General features: G+C 36.9%; 1 protein-coding gene across 3 annotated transcripts in view; it reads left to right on the forward strand.

The window, feature by feature from the left end:
* ALDH1A1 (aldehyde dehydrogenase 1 family member A1) overlaps positions 1-15,086 on the forward strand; it is a 56,667-nt gene that overhangs the window by 30,995 nt on the left and 10,586 nt on the right. For all 3 annotated transcript variants that reach the window (XM_033010301.2, XM_033010308.1, XM_033010317.1), the window contains 6 exons: positions 2,236-2,376; positions 6,741-6,870; positions 7,902-7,963; positions 9,968-10,096; positions 12,984-13,097; positions 14,764-14,866. In XM_033010301.2, coding sequence (XP_032866192.1) covers positions 2,236-2,376; positions 6,741-6,870; positions 7,902-7,963; positions 9,968-10,096; positions 12,984-13,097; positions 14,764-14,866 — 679 coding nt within the window. The remainder of the gene's footprint in view (positions 1-2,235; positions 2,377-6,740; positions 6,871-7,901; positions 7,964-9,967; positions 10,097-12,983; positions 13,098-14,763; positions 14,867-15,086) is intronic.

Consider the following 15,086-nt stretch of genomic DNA (forward strand, 5'->3'; position numbering starts at 1 on the left):
TTTACAAGCAATCTAACAACTCATTAAATAAAGAGATAATACTGTTCGACACATACGTTTGTTTTCTCTCCAATAATTTTGCAAACTAATGTGTAATGACAACTGCTATTAACTAAATTGCCAAGTGAAATGTACAAATCTAGTAAATTACACAGTCATTGTGAACCTAATATTCTAGAGCCTAGACTTTAGATAATGAGCCAAGAGATTTTAGGAATTTAATTTGTGTGTACAATAACGTTGACAAAGGGCTGTATGCTGCCTTGCAGTGGTATTTAAAAAAAAACAAGTGGAGATTACAAAGCAGAGACGCATATGTGGGTGGGAACTGTTTTCCTTTCCATTTGATGGTTCTTTCAAGCTACATTTGTTAATCCTAAAGGCCCCTAGTAATAATAAAGCAGCTTAACAAATGGTCAGTGGGATGTAAAGTAAATGTACTTCTGTAAAAAGGTTAAACTAGCTCTGAAAGGAGCTATCAGTCTTTATAGTCATGGTGTAGACTTATGTACCCAAATTAATATCATACAGTTGAAGAACATCTTTTTTTGTTACTTTTCATTCACAGCCTTATATTAGTTTTATATATTTTTTCTTGGTTTTAATTGCTTTTGCACTTATAGTAGAAAGAACACATGATACTCTATTTAGTCTTAATTTACATAATACACACAAATACAATTTATGGTTTCCCTTTGTTCTTTTCCAGTAAAGACCAAGGTGTACCCCCCAAGTGATATTGCAAAGCTGCAAAATATTTATGATAGAAAGAGATGAGGAAAAAAATAGAATTAATTAAATATACATTGAATGCAGTTTTCTGGGTCACAGATAAGTTATGAGGTATTTGACAACATTCTGAAAGATTATGAAAAAAAAAAAAAAAACAATTCTTTTTAATCTGGTAGGTATCAGATACCTGATGTAGGTAGCAGGTCAGTAATACCCTATAGCAATGACTGTGCTATTTGTAGAGATCCTATCTTTTCCCAGACTTCCTGAAAAGACCTTTAGGAAGTCATGTGAGCTTTCTGCCTAGCAGGGCTGTGCTGAGCTTTCCAAGCGACTCACCCATCACACTCCTGGCTTTTAAGTATTAGTTGTTGGCTACCAACATCAGTTAAAGATTCATAATCTGGTTCATGTTTAGAACAAATTGCTTTGGTGTTGACTTAGTCAACTTTGCTAACTTAGTCAACCTTGATAGTGATTTCCTTGGAGGCAGCTCTAGCAACCAGCAGTATGAAAAACAGTTTGAAAGAAAGTCTTTAAATAATGCATGTAAATTGCTCAGGGAAATATGACATGTACAGATTCCTCTTTTTTTTTTCTTGAAATTTATTTATAATTTCTAAAAAAAGACTACCATAAACTTCTTTGTTATGTCATTTTTTGCCTGGGAAATCTTTTATAATAATTGTGGAATATAGAATAATTCCAAGTACTAAATGCCTTTTATCAAGAGATATTTAATTGGGTTTTTTATATCCATAAACACCATTGCACAGAAAAGGATTTCATATAATTCACTGTAGATTTGCCTGCTATAGCAAAGGTCAAATTATAAATAATAAAATATGCTATAAAAAATTAGTTTGCTTAATGAAAAAATGAGACTTAGACTTCAGAAAATTTGGGCTTAGCATTTTAAACCTGGTCAATTAGTCAATTGTTAAAATGATTTTAAATACAAGTATTCCTTCATAATTTCAAACACAAATGTATTGATTTGTCTTCCTCAATAACAAATTTATGTTCATTTTATGAAACATTCTAAGGAACAGAATTTTCTAATCTGGTCTTCATCACCCTGACAGATACTTTTAGATAATACTGAGTACTTAAATATTTAGCTTACAGAATTGGGCATCTCTTTGTACATAAAAGAAATTAAATTACATCAACAGTATAACTGGTTGGTGTATCCCCAATTACAGACATTAGAAGGCAGAGGGTTTGAAAATCTAAATTTTAAAGATAGAGCTCCTTAATATGTTTTTATTTCAGAAGCCTTGAGAACCTACCTGTTCCTCATAAAACTTCACATCGCTGAAATGGTAGCAGAAGTATTTGAAAGATAATAACCCATGTATTTATAATTACTGTATTAATTCTGATTGGATTGTGGTCAGTGTCTCTTATTTATCTTGCAAAACACCTTGTAAGTTTAACAACCAGCAAAACTGAGGACAGTATCAATTTCTGATTATAAAAGTTTCTCTGTTTTCCCCACAGGCAGATGTAGACAATGCTGTTAAAGCAGCTAGAAAAGCTTTTGAGCTCGGGTCACCCTGGCGCACAATGGATGCTTCAGAGCGAGGACGGCTCTTGAATAAACTCGCTGACTTAGTTGAAAGAGATCGGCTGATTTTAGCTGTGAGTATGATACATGAACAAAAAGACTGGGAAAAAAGCCTATGTCCTGATTTTTAGAAAAAGGCATAAGCGAGCGTAACGTTAAATCCTTGGAAAGTCAGGCTGTCTCAATACTTGTTTTTCATCTGTATTGAAAATGGACCTCATTAAACTGGCTTGCACTATGTTTTTTTTAACACCCCACATCCACAAAGTACTTGAGTATTTGATTATCTTTAAGGTGATACTTAAGCCACCTACAATCAATGCAATTTCAGTTGTTGATTCTTAAGGACACATTAACATAGACCATGTGCTTAACACTTGACTAAACCAAAGCCTGAATCAAGACCTAAGCTCAAAGCCTGACTCGGTGCTTACAGATGATCCAAGTCAGAACTAGGAGAAATTTTGAATTTCATAGCTATTTATTTGTTAGCACTGATCCTTCATGAACTCCAGCTTGCACCTGCAATGAGTGAAAAATTTTAGCCAGAACCAAAGGCAGCAATGAATTATTTATTCGTAGGAAGAACAAGGAGGGCAGGGTGTGTGAGAATGATGTCATGTCTTTACCAACTACTGTGTATTGGACATTTTACCATTCTTAACAGAAGACATACAAGTTGTAGCACCACCACCTACCTACTGTGCACTAATGCAAGAAAGAACATTTAAAATAGAAATACACCACAGATTTCATAAAGTGTAGTACCTCCCCTCTTGTTTTAAACCTCACATATGATGCTACTAATAATACGATCTCTTTGCTATTTCAAATACCCCTTGGAATTAACATTTAGACAGGATAATTTTTTCCACTCTCCTATGGATGAACTGTAGTTTTCTGCCAACAGTGTCAAAAATTTAAGAGAGCGGGAGGAGTATCCAACATTCAGGATCATCACTCAGACTGATATGGCCACAATTTGAAGTATTTAGTCATTAGCCACAAACCACGCTGTTGATAAGCTTATAAAATTTAAACTTCCAAATTACGTGAAACCTGAAAAGAACCTATTGCCCATTCTATTGTCCTTATGGCTGTAACATAGGAAGACACTTGTATGTGTCCCTAGCAGGTTTTTAAAAGAAAAATGAAAATTCAGAGCAACTGAGGTTATTTCCTTGAACTCCACAGTCTGCAATTGTCAAATTTACACTTTTCTTCAACCAAGTTATTTCTCTGAATGCATCTTGTCACCTCAATAGGGACTGATACTCATCTGATTTCTCAGGAGAAAACTTGGGTGGCTAGAACTTGTGTCCTTAACAATGCCAGATTTATTGGAGTTGAGAGAGACAAAATTTTAAGAGACTTAAATTTTTAATAGGAAAATGTGTTCCCTTGTCAGCTAAATTATGAGTAATCTGGCATTTGCTTTTTTATTGTACAGCCAAAGGCATTAAATATGCAAACAGGATGGAGAAATAATCTTATTTCCACAAGAAAGAGGAAACATTATTAGTTTTTGTTCCCACTTGTCATTTTCATAATATGAAAATAAGGCTTTCCTCTGGGGCCCCTCCCCAGTTTCTATTTTACTGACTATGTTTATACTTCCTACACCTTGTACACATTATTGAATACTTTTCCCTTTTAGATAAAGTGTGTTTGAAGGAAGTGGTTTTCAGACTTCGTCAAAATGTAGAGAGATTTGCTCTACTCACAGACTCTATCTTAACTACAGAACTAGTAATATAGAATAGAAAATAGACTTGAACAGTCCTATAGGTAGGCTACTGGAAGGATAAGTCAAAGCAGGGTACTGAAAGATCTACTGAGACTTTTGTTTCCTGGTTTTCAGTCTGTTGTGATGTTCAAAGCTATAGAGTTCCTAAATTTGAGGCCAGGTAATAATTTTGTCCCATGTCCAAACAGAACAACACAGTGCCAGATATATTGCCTGGAATGGCAAGAGTATATCCCATTTAATCAGTTCCTTGTTGCTGAAAGCCATCAAGTTTTTCTGTCTTCTTCATTTGTTCTGTTCTATTCCCAAGTATGATATCTGCAGTGTGTTCAGTTAACTAAATCTGTGGAATTTACAGGGGAGTTGTTGGTGAAACCTTGTACTTGCAGGAACAGTCTGTGGACTCAGTCTGAAACACTAAAGAACCTTGGACATACAAAATAACAAATTTAGAAAAGAAAATAGTATTTCTAAGATCTGACTAGATCGTGAAACTGTAGTTTGAGTGTTTCTTACTGTCCTGGGTTGAGTGAGTGGTGGGGTTTTTTGGTGGCAGGGGAGGGGGCTATAGGGGCGGCCCCCTGTGAGAAGCTTCTCGAAGCTCCCCCAGCTCCACGTCAGCTCCACTTCTGTTTGGGAAATTGAGCCAATCAGCTGCACCTCTGCGATAACGTATTTAAGAAGGGATGTGGTGATGTGCAGTGGGACTTGTGAGGAGGAGTTGCTGCAGCTGCGTGAACACCAAGGTCAGTGGAGGAACAGAGGAAGAAAGGAGGGGGGAGGTGTGCCAGAGCAGAGACCCCCCTGTATCCTGTGGTGAGACGGCAGGGTGGCCCCCCTTGCCACCCATAGAGATCTGCAGTGGAGCAGACATTGATTTATGGCCTGTTGCTCCTGCTCGGTATAATCAAGGTTCTGTGCCCGGAGAAGGCTGGGGTCTCATGGGAAAAGGTAGCCCTGCTGCTGTAATTCAGTGCTGGGAGGACTGCAGCATGCGGGGGAGTCCCACACCGGAGCAGCTCGGGAAGGGCTGCAGCCGTGGGAAGGAATCCAGTCAGAGGAAGTTAGTGACCCATGATGGAGCAGTGTGGGGAACGCTGTGGCCCGTGGGAGGAATTCAAGTCAGAGAAAGTTTGTGGAGGACTGTCTCCTGTGAGAGGGGGACCACGGTGGAGCAGGAGGAACAAGTTCCAGACACTCCCCTCACCGAAGATGAAGGAAGTGGCAGCACTGACTGCACCCCCCATTCCCTGCCCCTGCGCCACTGGGGGAGGAGGTAGAGATATCGGGAGCAGAGCTGAGCCCGGGAAGAAGGGAGGGGTGGGGGGAAGGTGTTCTCAAGATGTGGCAATGCTTCTCACTGTCCTACTCTGGTATGTGTTGTTAGTGTCTGTAATAAATGTATGTTCTTTTTTTCTTCCCCTAACGAGTCTGCCTTTTGCTCGTGATCATAAAGGGGGATTTTTCCCCATCCCAGTCCTATCTTGAACCCAAGCTTGGATCTCTGTCCCTTCTTATTGCCGGAGGGGAAGGGAGAGAGAGCTGCTGCATTGTGGTTGGCTGCCAATCAGGCCTAAACCACGACACCTACTAAGTATCCTAACAGGATTGTTCACAAAACTGAATGCCCCCAGTGTCTCTGTGCTGTAAAACTTGAGAAAAAATTTCTGACAGTGTCAAGAAGATGTTGACACTATTTAAGAACTGTACATGGTCTTTCCTTAGATGTCTCAAAAATTAGGGGTATTGAAATGGCATTAATCCAAACCACACTCCCTAGATTTGGATGGAAATCAACCGTATTTAGTGCTGGTGTCTCTGTGGGATCATTAAAGCACTGTGGGTGGAACAGAATTGGTCAGCTGAAAAGTTATAGATGTTGAATGAATATTTGCTGATTATTATTCTAAAGGTTTATATCTGCCTGACATGGAGATCCATGTATGGAGAGTCAGGGCTGGCTTCAAACAAGATCAGTTAGTTCACTCAGTTAATAGTTACCTAAAAGAGAGTCTCTTCTTTATAACTATTTATTTTTCATAGTGTCTTTTTCAGTTAGGAGTTCTTGACGGATCAAATTTTTCCTTTACGCATCAATCACTGTAGTATATCTGGAGCATTTTATTCCATGCATTGAGTCTTCTTGCACATATAAGTTGCTAATCATGAGTTTATTAAGCACCTAGAAAGTTGTTCCTTAGTAATTAAACAGCACAGGATCCTAAGTTAATATGGCAGTTATTTACAGGAAACTACTGTCTAACTTGGTTATCAGTGTTAATAAGCTGAGGGATGCCACTCATTTTATTTGCATCTGTTATTTGCACAGACTCCTAGCTGATCCTTTCATCTACACTTATAGAATATTTGATGTAAACTAGAACAATGTAATTGATTCAGAAGGGAGAAATGTTACTGTTTTTTTCAGAACGTCTCACCATTACAAATGTGTCATGATCATGTTGTTGGCATAGCTCACTGTGAATAAACCATCATAAAAACTTCTCATTTGTAAGTTACTACCTTGGATTTTTTGAAATGCTAAGTATCCTTCAGAGGGGAATTAATCTAAACATTTGTACTAAAACTGTAAACTTCTGGACTGATTATCTGAAAGCTAAATGACAAAGTACAAGCATGAGAACCATTATCAGTATTTGATACTAACTTTGTAATTGCTGTTGTCTGCAGACAATGGAAGCCATTGATGGTGGGAAACTCTTTTCCACTGCCTACCTAATGGATTTAGGTGCCTGTATCAAAACATTACGCTACTGTGCAGGCTGGGCTGATAAAATCCATGGGCGTACTGTTCCAATGGGTGAGTAGTTTTGAGATAACAAAAGTACAGAACTGAAGCCAACGTGATCTGTAAAAAATTGCCTTTTTCTAAAAGTTCTGCAATGCAAAAAATGTATTAAATGCAAAATATTTTAGATAGTCCTTAATATAGATTATTTAAGATTTATCATAGTGCTTGTTTTAAACATTTATTTGTTAATCTGTGCTGTTTATTGACCAAAGTATTTTAGCCTGTATGTACATCTAAGAAGTCTGGTAGGTTACTTCTGCATAGCAGTGTATAGTTTACGCAGTGGTACAGTAATGAAAACCAGGTATTTCCTTACTAAAGCTAAGATTAACACAAACTTTAATATTTGTTTGTTATTGGATAATGTATTAAGGAGAGTACTAAGAGATAGGAATGAGGAAACATTCTTTTATTTTGCTGAAATTTCATTCTGTTCCCTCTCCCATTAAGCAGCTCTATGAAAACACTGTTTCTAGCTGGCTTGTCTCAGAAGGACAAAGAAAAGAATGGTAATAAAGAAGGAATTAAGGAAAACTAGAGTGATAAATACTTCCAACCTTTTTGCATCACATAGATCTCTATGCTAGGCTTAATGGAACATATGTTTATTTGAATCAAAGAGAATTTTGTACTTAATGGATTTGATTTAAGCTAAGATCTAATATTAAAAAATGCCTGATATGTACCTAGGATTGCAAGTAGCTTTTAAAGGAGCATTCCCCAAAAAAGAAGGTGATAAAAGAAAAAAGAAATGAAGGATACTCATTGGTATGCTGTGCATACCATGTTGAAAAGCAGGGTTATCACTGCAAAAAGTCAGTCAGACTGTCAGACTCAAAACTTGGAGGTATGAAGAAAGTAGATATTGAAACCAGATGTATTTTATGGTTGTTTTTTTGCATAGTTAAGATTATGAAAATATAATTTATAAGTAAAATTGTATCCAGCTAAGTTTGGTATCCAACTTTATCTTTTTTGTGGTTTAACTGCTTCGCACAAATGCTTTGTCTGAATGTCTAATTTATTTCTTCTTGCTCTAGATGGAAACTTCTTCACATTTACAAGACATGAGCCTATTGGTGTGTGCGGACAAATTATTCCTGTAAGTTGGAGCCATTTATGTAAAACCCAAGTGTTCCTGTTACAAGTGGAAATACTTTGGAAATTTTGTCTATGCAAGTGCAGTTGTGAAACATTACCAATCAGAAACTTTCAGATCATGTTGGATCCTGAGTTTTCATCAAATTCTGCAATATGGAGTTTTTGATGAGAAGTCGAGACTTGTCTCTCTGCTCCCTGTATATGGAGGTGATAAAAATCTCAAAAGATTTACTGATGGATTAGTTTGAAAGACAAACTTGTGTTTTGTTGGAACTGAAAGAATTAGAAACAAGTAGGAGAGGGTAACATTTACAGCCTATAAGCAATAAGCTCTTTAGGACCTGGAATATCTGTTCTGCTCTGTACAACACCCAAACAGCTAAATCTTTATGACTAAGACTCATTCACCATGTTAATGGCACAAGTAAGAACACAAAGAATGTGTGCATCAAGCACAGTGATACTGAGCCATATGTTCCCAAGCTCCTGTTTGGTGTTTAAATTTCCAGTTTTGAAGTCAATTACTTTAAGTGAAGATTCAAAAGTTTTGCCTGAGTCTGAACATCCAAAACACTGAGGAACTCCACTTTCAAACTTATTGGTGAGGTCTACACAGCTTCAATGGGTTGCTGTGAAGATGGTTATATGTACTAGACACTCCTAATCTACCCACCTCTTTGCATGTGGTAGGTGTGAGCAGCCTGACCTGACCTGCTTGACAGATTACCAAATTCTCAAATAGTCAGCTTGTCTATCAGGTCTGCTCACACCTGGGGGTCCCACACATGTTCCTGATGTCTTTCAGTTGAGCTTTCAGATTTGCTATCTCTTTAGACCACTACATTGATTTAGAGAACATCACTGGAATATGTTCAAATCCAGCCTCTAGGAAAGCTTGGGAATCTTCTGGTTTAGATTCTCTCGTAGGTCAGTCACAAGATATTTCAAGTAAAGCACTCAGAGTCAAGTTATGTTGAAGAACTAGAAACACTAGATGTAGCCACTTCTAAATAAAATTACATCTTGGAAGTATTAGCAGTTAGTACAAACTCTAATCTCCCTTATAAAATGTTCAAGGACCTCTTGGTATATCTTTATTTTCTCTCCATTGAAATGTGAACCCGCCAAGTTGGAGATTTTTACATAAACCATAAACTTTGAGGACTATATGAATGCTGCAAAACACTTTTGCCAGCTCATCATTTCCATTTCCCTTCCAGTCACACAGTTCCACTTTAATGATGAAGATCCAGAAAACCCTGTAATCCCTTACTTTTTCTTATTTTTGCTCCTGTTCTTTTTGAGGGTGGGGTGAGCCTGAAATAAGATAAGGAGAGAGATAAAGAACAGTTGCATGTATATTCCTCCAAGACTTTCTAACATAATAGGTAACTGTTAACTGCCTTTTTCCCCACATTCATAAAGGTAAATCACAATGTGTCATTTGTGCTGAGGGTCATGGGCTCAGTGCTTCCAAAAGGATTAGAGATATTCTCAAATGGTCTACCTATTTTTCCCACATCAGCATTGTCCCTCATACTGCTGAATATGGGGTCCAAAGGAGTCAGCTGCACTGCAGTGTGGCTGCACTGACTACAGTAGAAAGCTGCCAGTGAAATCTATGGGGAAGGCAGCAGGTGCAGTGTTACATGATATTACCTTGTCTCCCTTAGAAAACTGAACTGATGATGGATGTGATCAAGATAGCAAAATTCCCAATTTCACCACTAACCCAGCAAGTTTATATAAGACATTGTTAGAGGAGTGCACTTATTGTCTCTTGAGCTTTTAAAACCTTGGGTCCCCTGTACTCTCTTATACCAAAATCACTGGTCTTTGAATAACATGGCTTGCCAGTTGCTTTTTCAAAGCATCTTCATTCTGAAAAAAGTTCAACAAAGAGTTCAATGATCTAGTTGACAATTTGCACTATTATAATAAAAAAAAGCAAAGGCATTTTGGTGGCATAGTAGAAATAGGATACACCTTCTCATCTGTCTTTCAGTGGAACTTCCCACTGGTTATGTTCATCTGGAAGATCGCCCCTGCCCTTTGTTGTGGAAACACAGTGGTTGTCAAACCAGCAGAACAAACTCCACTTACTGCCCTCTACATGGGATCCTTAATTAAAGAGGTAAGTCATCAACAATAGTTTTTTGCCCTTCTCAGAAATGTAAGAGTATACTGCAGCTAAAATGCCACAGAGGTAATATAAGACGGGCTGTCCTCTGCAAGTATTTCTCATTGCATATTTAGCCTTGCACAATGGAACTTATCTTACTGTAAATCAGTGAAGCAAATCCAGGGCAAAAGCATGCATCTCTTTCAGCCTAGTCCACACTTACACAAAAAAAAACCCACAATAGCAATTTAGTAAACTCCATTCCATGGCAAACATATTTGTATTACAAAAGCACAGTACCTTTCAAAGTCAAAAGCAAATAAGGAGTCAAGAACAGAGTACTTAGAGGTGGGCAGCAATGACTTTATTAACATAGTTATCACAGAAAAGGACCTGTTTGTACAGATAATTATCATAATTTTTTAACTCGGCAAACTTTTCACCCACCTGGGTTTATTATTAACCGGAAGCTGTAGAAGTGAGCTGTTGACTGCTACGAAATTTGTGAACTGTCTTCACACAGAAAATGGGAGAATCTGTGCTCTTGAACACAAGGCATGTGGTGGTTTCTCCACTGTCTCCAAAGTTACCATGACTATTGTGCCCAGCCCAGCAAACACCCAAAGAACAGCTAAATGGTTTAGCTATCTTGCTTCCCAATAAAATCAACAAATGTATTCTAACATGTTTGAAGAGTTGGCACAGATGTCAATAATCACCAGCGCATTAACCTTGCAGACTGTTAATGGAAATGACTTGGCACATTTTATTATTCTTCTTCAAAACAATGATTCAGCATAGCATGCTGACCAGTTATGCATTAATATTTCACAGAAACTAAATGACTATCCAGAAGGAGCCAAGTCCTGCTGTTATTGCATCACATAGTAAATGCTATTAGATAATCTTGCGGAGGAGGAATTGCTTTTTTTCTTTAAAAAAAAAAAAAAAAAAAAAAAGGGATAACTTCCTTATTCTTTTTCAACAATAAATATGAGAAAGCTTATTTCTCTGAAAAAGCAACTTTACAGGGAAAATAACTTATTTCCTCCCCAAGTCTAATGAAATATCTACTTTGATATTCTGATTTCATGAAGGAGAGCTCATAAGTGGGAATGTGATCAGTGGTCCATTTTGTATGCACACGTACAACGTTTGCATAGTGGTAATGACTGGTACAACTCTAGAGCATTTTTAGTAAAAGGCAAGATGATTTTCATTTTACCCATTCATTCAGTGTTCAACTGGATGAGAAGCTTAAGTATGTAATTGTTAAATGTTTTTGGTGTATTATTTGGTAGATGTTGTGGAGTTCTGTGAAAAGATCAATATCTATCTTATCAAGTCCTTCAATATTTATTCACCCAAATATAGCTGAGTTTTAATTTACACCCAGATTACTAAAATAAAGTTGGAGCCCAAATCTCTGATAGTGATCAAAACCTCTGTGATCACTTCAGCAGCTGATTTAGACTTGTGAAACCATCTACAGATTTAATTTAACTTTCTACTTCTCAAGTGTCCATATAAAAAAAAAAAAAAAAAAAAGAAAAAAGTAACTTTTAGTAAACCTCACTATCCGTCTTAGCAGTTTTCACAAGGCTGTTTTGTTAATATGTAGATAATAGCTTCTAATACAGACATGGAAATTAAATGCCCAAAATGAGATGGTGTGAATTAGTCCCATAAAAAGTATTCTTCTTACTTTTCCCTACAAATTAAGTACGAAATACAATGCAAAGCAAATGGAAGGAACTTCACTGCCTCATCAGTTCCAGGGTAAATATTATTCTGGAATATTAGAAGAGCATAAAAAGTATTGATAGAATATATCTGAGCATGAACACATAAGGAATTCAAGTTGTCTGGTGTCCATAATACAGGACATGAGGTTTAGGAGTTGTAACTCCGTGTCTGAAATTTACCATTTTCCAAATGAAAATGGAATATTTGCATGTAATTCCAAAGTCCTGTTTAATGATAAAAATAGCTTCATTTAAGTGATAATACAGGAGTTGCATCTTTTTGGTCTTTTAGTTCTATGCTTGCTCTGCAAGTGCCATTGACATCCTATAGCTGCTTCATAAACCAACAGGAAATCCAGCTGAACTACACACATCCATAAGAGTCTGCCTGACAAGCTGTTGGAGGAAAACTTATTTTGCCTGTGAATGGAACATAGCTAATACAGAATTAGTGGGAAACAATAGGTTTGATTTGGCCCAAAGGAAAACCCTCTTTAAATAGAAAATTTGAAAGATACTGGAACTATGCATATCTCAGGTAACCAGATTTTTTAAGCCTGGTAGCTGATCTGCCTTTTTTGTGCTGTACACTCTCATGTTGCACGCTCTCTACTTTCAACACATGTCCAGAGAAAGAAGCAGAGACATTGAGCTTGCAATACTATTTCCAGCATTTTTCTTAATAGAATTTCAATGTAAGTCAGCAGATCATTAACTAAATTCCATCTAGCATGAAGGATAATGAACAGAAGTCAGCAGGAACACAGGATGATTCAAATAGCTTTAACAAAGTGGACATGAATTTAAGTAATATTTTTCTTTAAACATCTGACTGGGGGAGAAAATAAAAAAATAAATTGATTCCTTGGCAATGACACTGAAAAGGAACTACACAAAAAGGTCTTTTTTTTTTTTTTTTTAAAAAAAAAAAAAAAAGAGCCAAAAAGAGCCAGTTCAATAGCCTAAAAGACAGGTGAGGGAAAGAGAGTGTAAATCATGTGAGAATTAACACATTTTCAGCTCTAGGGCTGAAAATAACTGTATGACTGAGAAAAGGTGGCTGGAGAACTGAAAAGGGAAGTAAGACTGTATGAGACATGTTCTTCTAGTCATTATCTTTCCCCAAATTTACAGGGTTCTCTCTTCCAATTCAGGCAGGATTTCCACCTGGAGTTGTGAACATTGTGCCAGGTTTTGGACCCACCGCTGGAGCAGCAATTTCTCACCACATGGATGTAGATAAAGTAGCTTTCACAGGCTCTACAGAGGTACTATGATGAATGCAAGAAAATACAAGTAGGAAATGTGCCTCTCTGATTCCTAGTAATGATTTAATGTCTAACCCTTTCTATGTAACTATTTTAACTTTCCTCTTTCTTTTGGCTGCTGGTTTGTTAAACAAAATCTGTTTAGTGATTTGTTGGTTATTATTAACTTTAAACACATTTAAACAATGTTTGTATTACAGGAAAGCCCTTCAAACAAAGGCTCACATGAGATACAATAGATTCTAGTACACCAAGGCTATTTTATGTATTTAAAAAGAAAACATTTTCATAACTTTTTGTTTCCTTCTTTTTTTTTAAGAATAATTATTTTTATAAATGCAAAAACTAAAACGTGCTGTAATCCGTTCTCTTTAATTGTAATAACAATAAAATGGTAGGAAGGTACTTCAGAAATCTCACTCCTGGTTCTGCACACTCTTAGGTGAGGTGATAGCTTTTTGGTATTTGAATGATACTGATGATCATCTGGGTGGTCTTAGAAGGGTATTTTAATATGTATCAGTTTAATAATTGAAATGGAGGTTACTGTTAATTTTCCTTAACCTTCACTCTGAAAAACTGTGAGTGGTATGATCGAAGATTTCTCACTGCAGGCATTATAAAACTATATCCTTAACACAGTACATTATATTATCTCTCTGTATGCATGCTACATGGAAGAGCTGCCAACCAGTCTCCTAACTTCTTGGATGTACACTCCAAAGATAAATATCACTGCCTCATGTCAAGGATCAGTACACACTGAGTGCAAGAGCTGTGTTTACTCTTAGAAACTTTTAGCTCTAAAATAACAGGAAAACAACCCAAAACCCCAACACCTGAGAAACAACCCACAGATGTTCCCAGTGGACAGTAACAACTACAATTCCTGGTACACCATGTCCTTCTAAAGGAAGGTGGACCATAGGGTGTATTCACAGACTTTGGTGACAGTCCTCTCCTCACAGTGTAATTTAGCAGTGAGGAATGAAGGCAGAAAGACTGGCAGAGAGAGGAAGCTATCTGATGGTTGCTACACATGATGAGTCACAGACCAAAGCCATCAGAGCTACAAGCATGTTTTCCCCTCACAGTTTTTCCAGGAAAATTCATATTAAGTAGTTCCTTTAATTATGACATCAAAGGAAAGAAACGGGGTAAGGGTTCTGCCTCGCAGTGTCCATTTCCTCTTCTTCTTTCTTCTAAGGGAGAAACCAGAATAAGGAATAATTGGCTTTGCAGGCGGTGCAGATATTTACTTTTTTTCTCATACACTTTGTACATCAAAGGGCTTTCCCATGTATAAACATAGGAATTTCAACCTAATGGAAGTAACTAGCAGAGCAGAAATCAGTATCTACTTTAGATTACAGATACAAACAAATAGTGTAGTAGCAACCAAAAAAGCACCAGACATCTTTGGCTGTTAACATGAGTGTGTCCACAGGGAAACATTTAGAAAGCATTCCTGGTTCGTAGACTGCAAGTCCGATGTACCCTAACTCTTTTTTAAAGTTTATTTTATTTTTTATTTATTTTTCATTTCTACAATTACTGGGATAGTAGACAACTATGAACAGATTTTCACTTTTGAGAAAATCAAAGAAGTGTTATCAAGGTCATAATAAACTTTTTGAGATTAAGCTGTCCTCTCCCTACCTTTTAGGTTGGCAAACTGATTAAAGAAGCAGCAGGGAAGAGCAATCTAAAGAGAGTTACATTGGAACTTGGAGGAAAAAGTCCTAACATTATATTTGCGGATGCAGACTGTTAGTAGCATTTTTATTGTATAAACCTCTCACTTTTGCAAGTCCCATGTTCTTTTTCTTTTCTTTGTCAATAAATTATTTGTACTTGTTCAATGACAGTGTAATTTTTAATGGTTTCTGGTCACTCTATAAGTTAGATATCCATAAAAAATTGGTAGCTCCTGAATGGATATGAACCTCTGAATACCTGTCCATCCTTACTGTAATTAAGGATCATCCT

The sequence above is a fragment of the Tyto alba genome, unplaced genomic scaffold (assembly GCF_018691265.1).
Source record: "Tyto alba isolate M040663 unplaced genomic scaffold, T.alba_DEE_v4.0 Super-Scaffold_13, whole genome shotgun sequence".
Classification (NCBI taxonomy): Eukaryota; Metazoa; Chordata; class Aves; order Strigiformes; family Tytonidae; genus Tyto; species Tyto alba.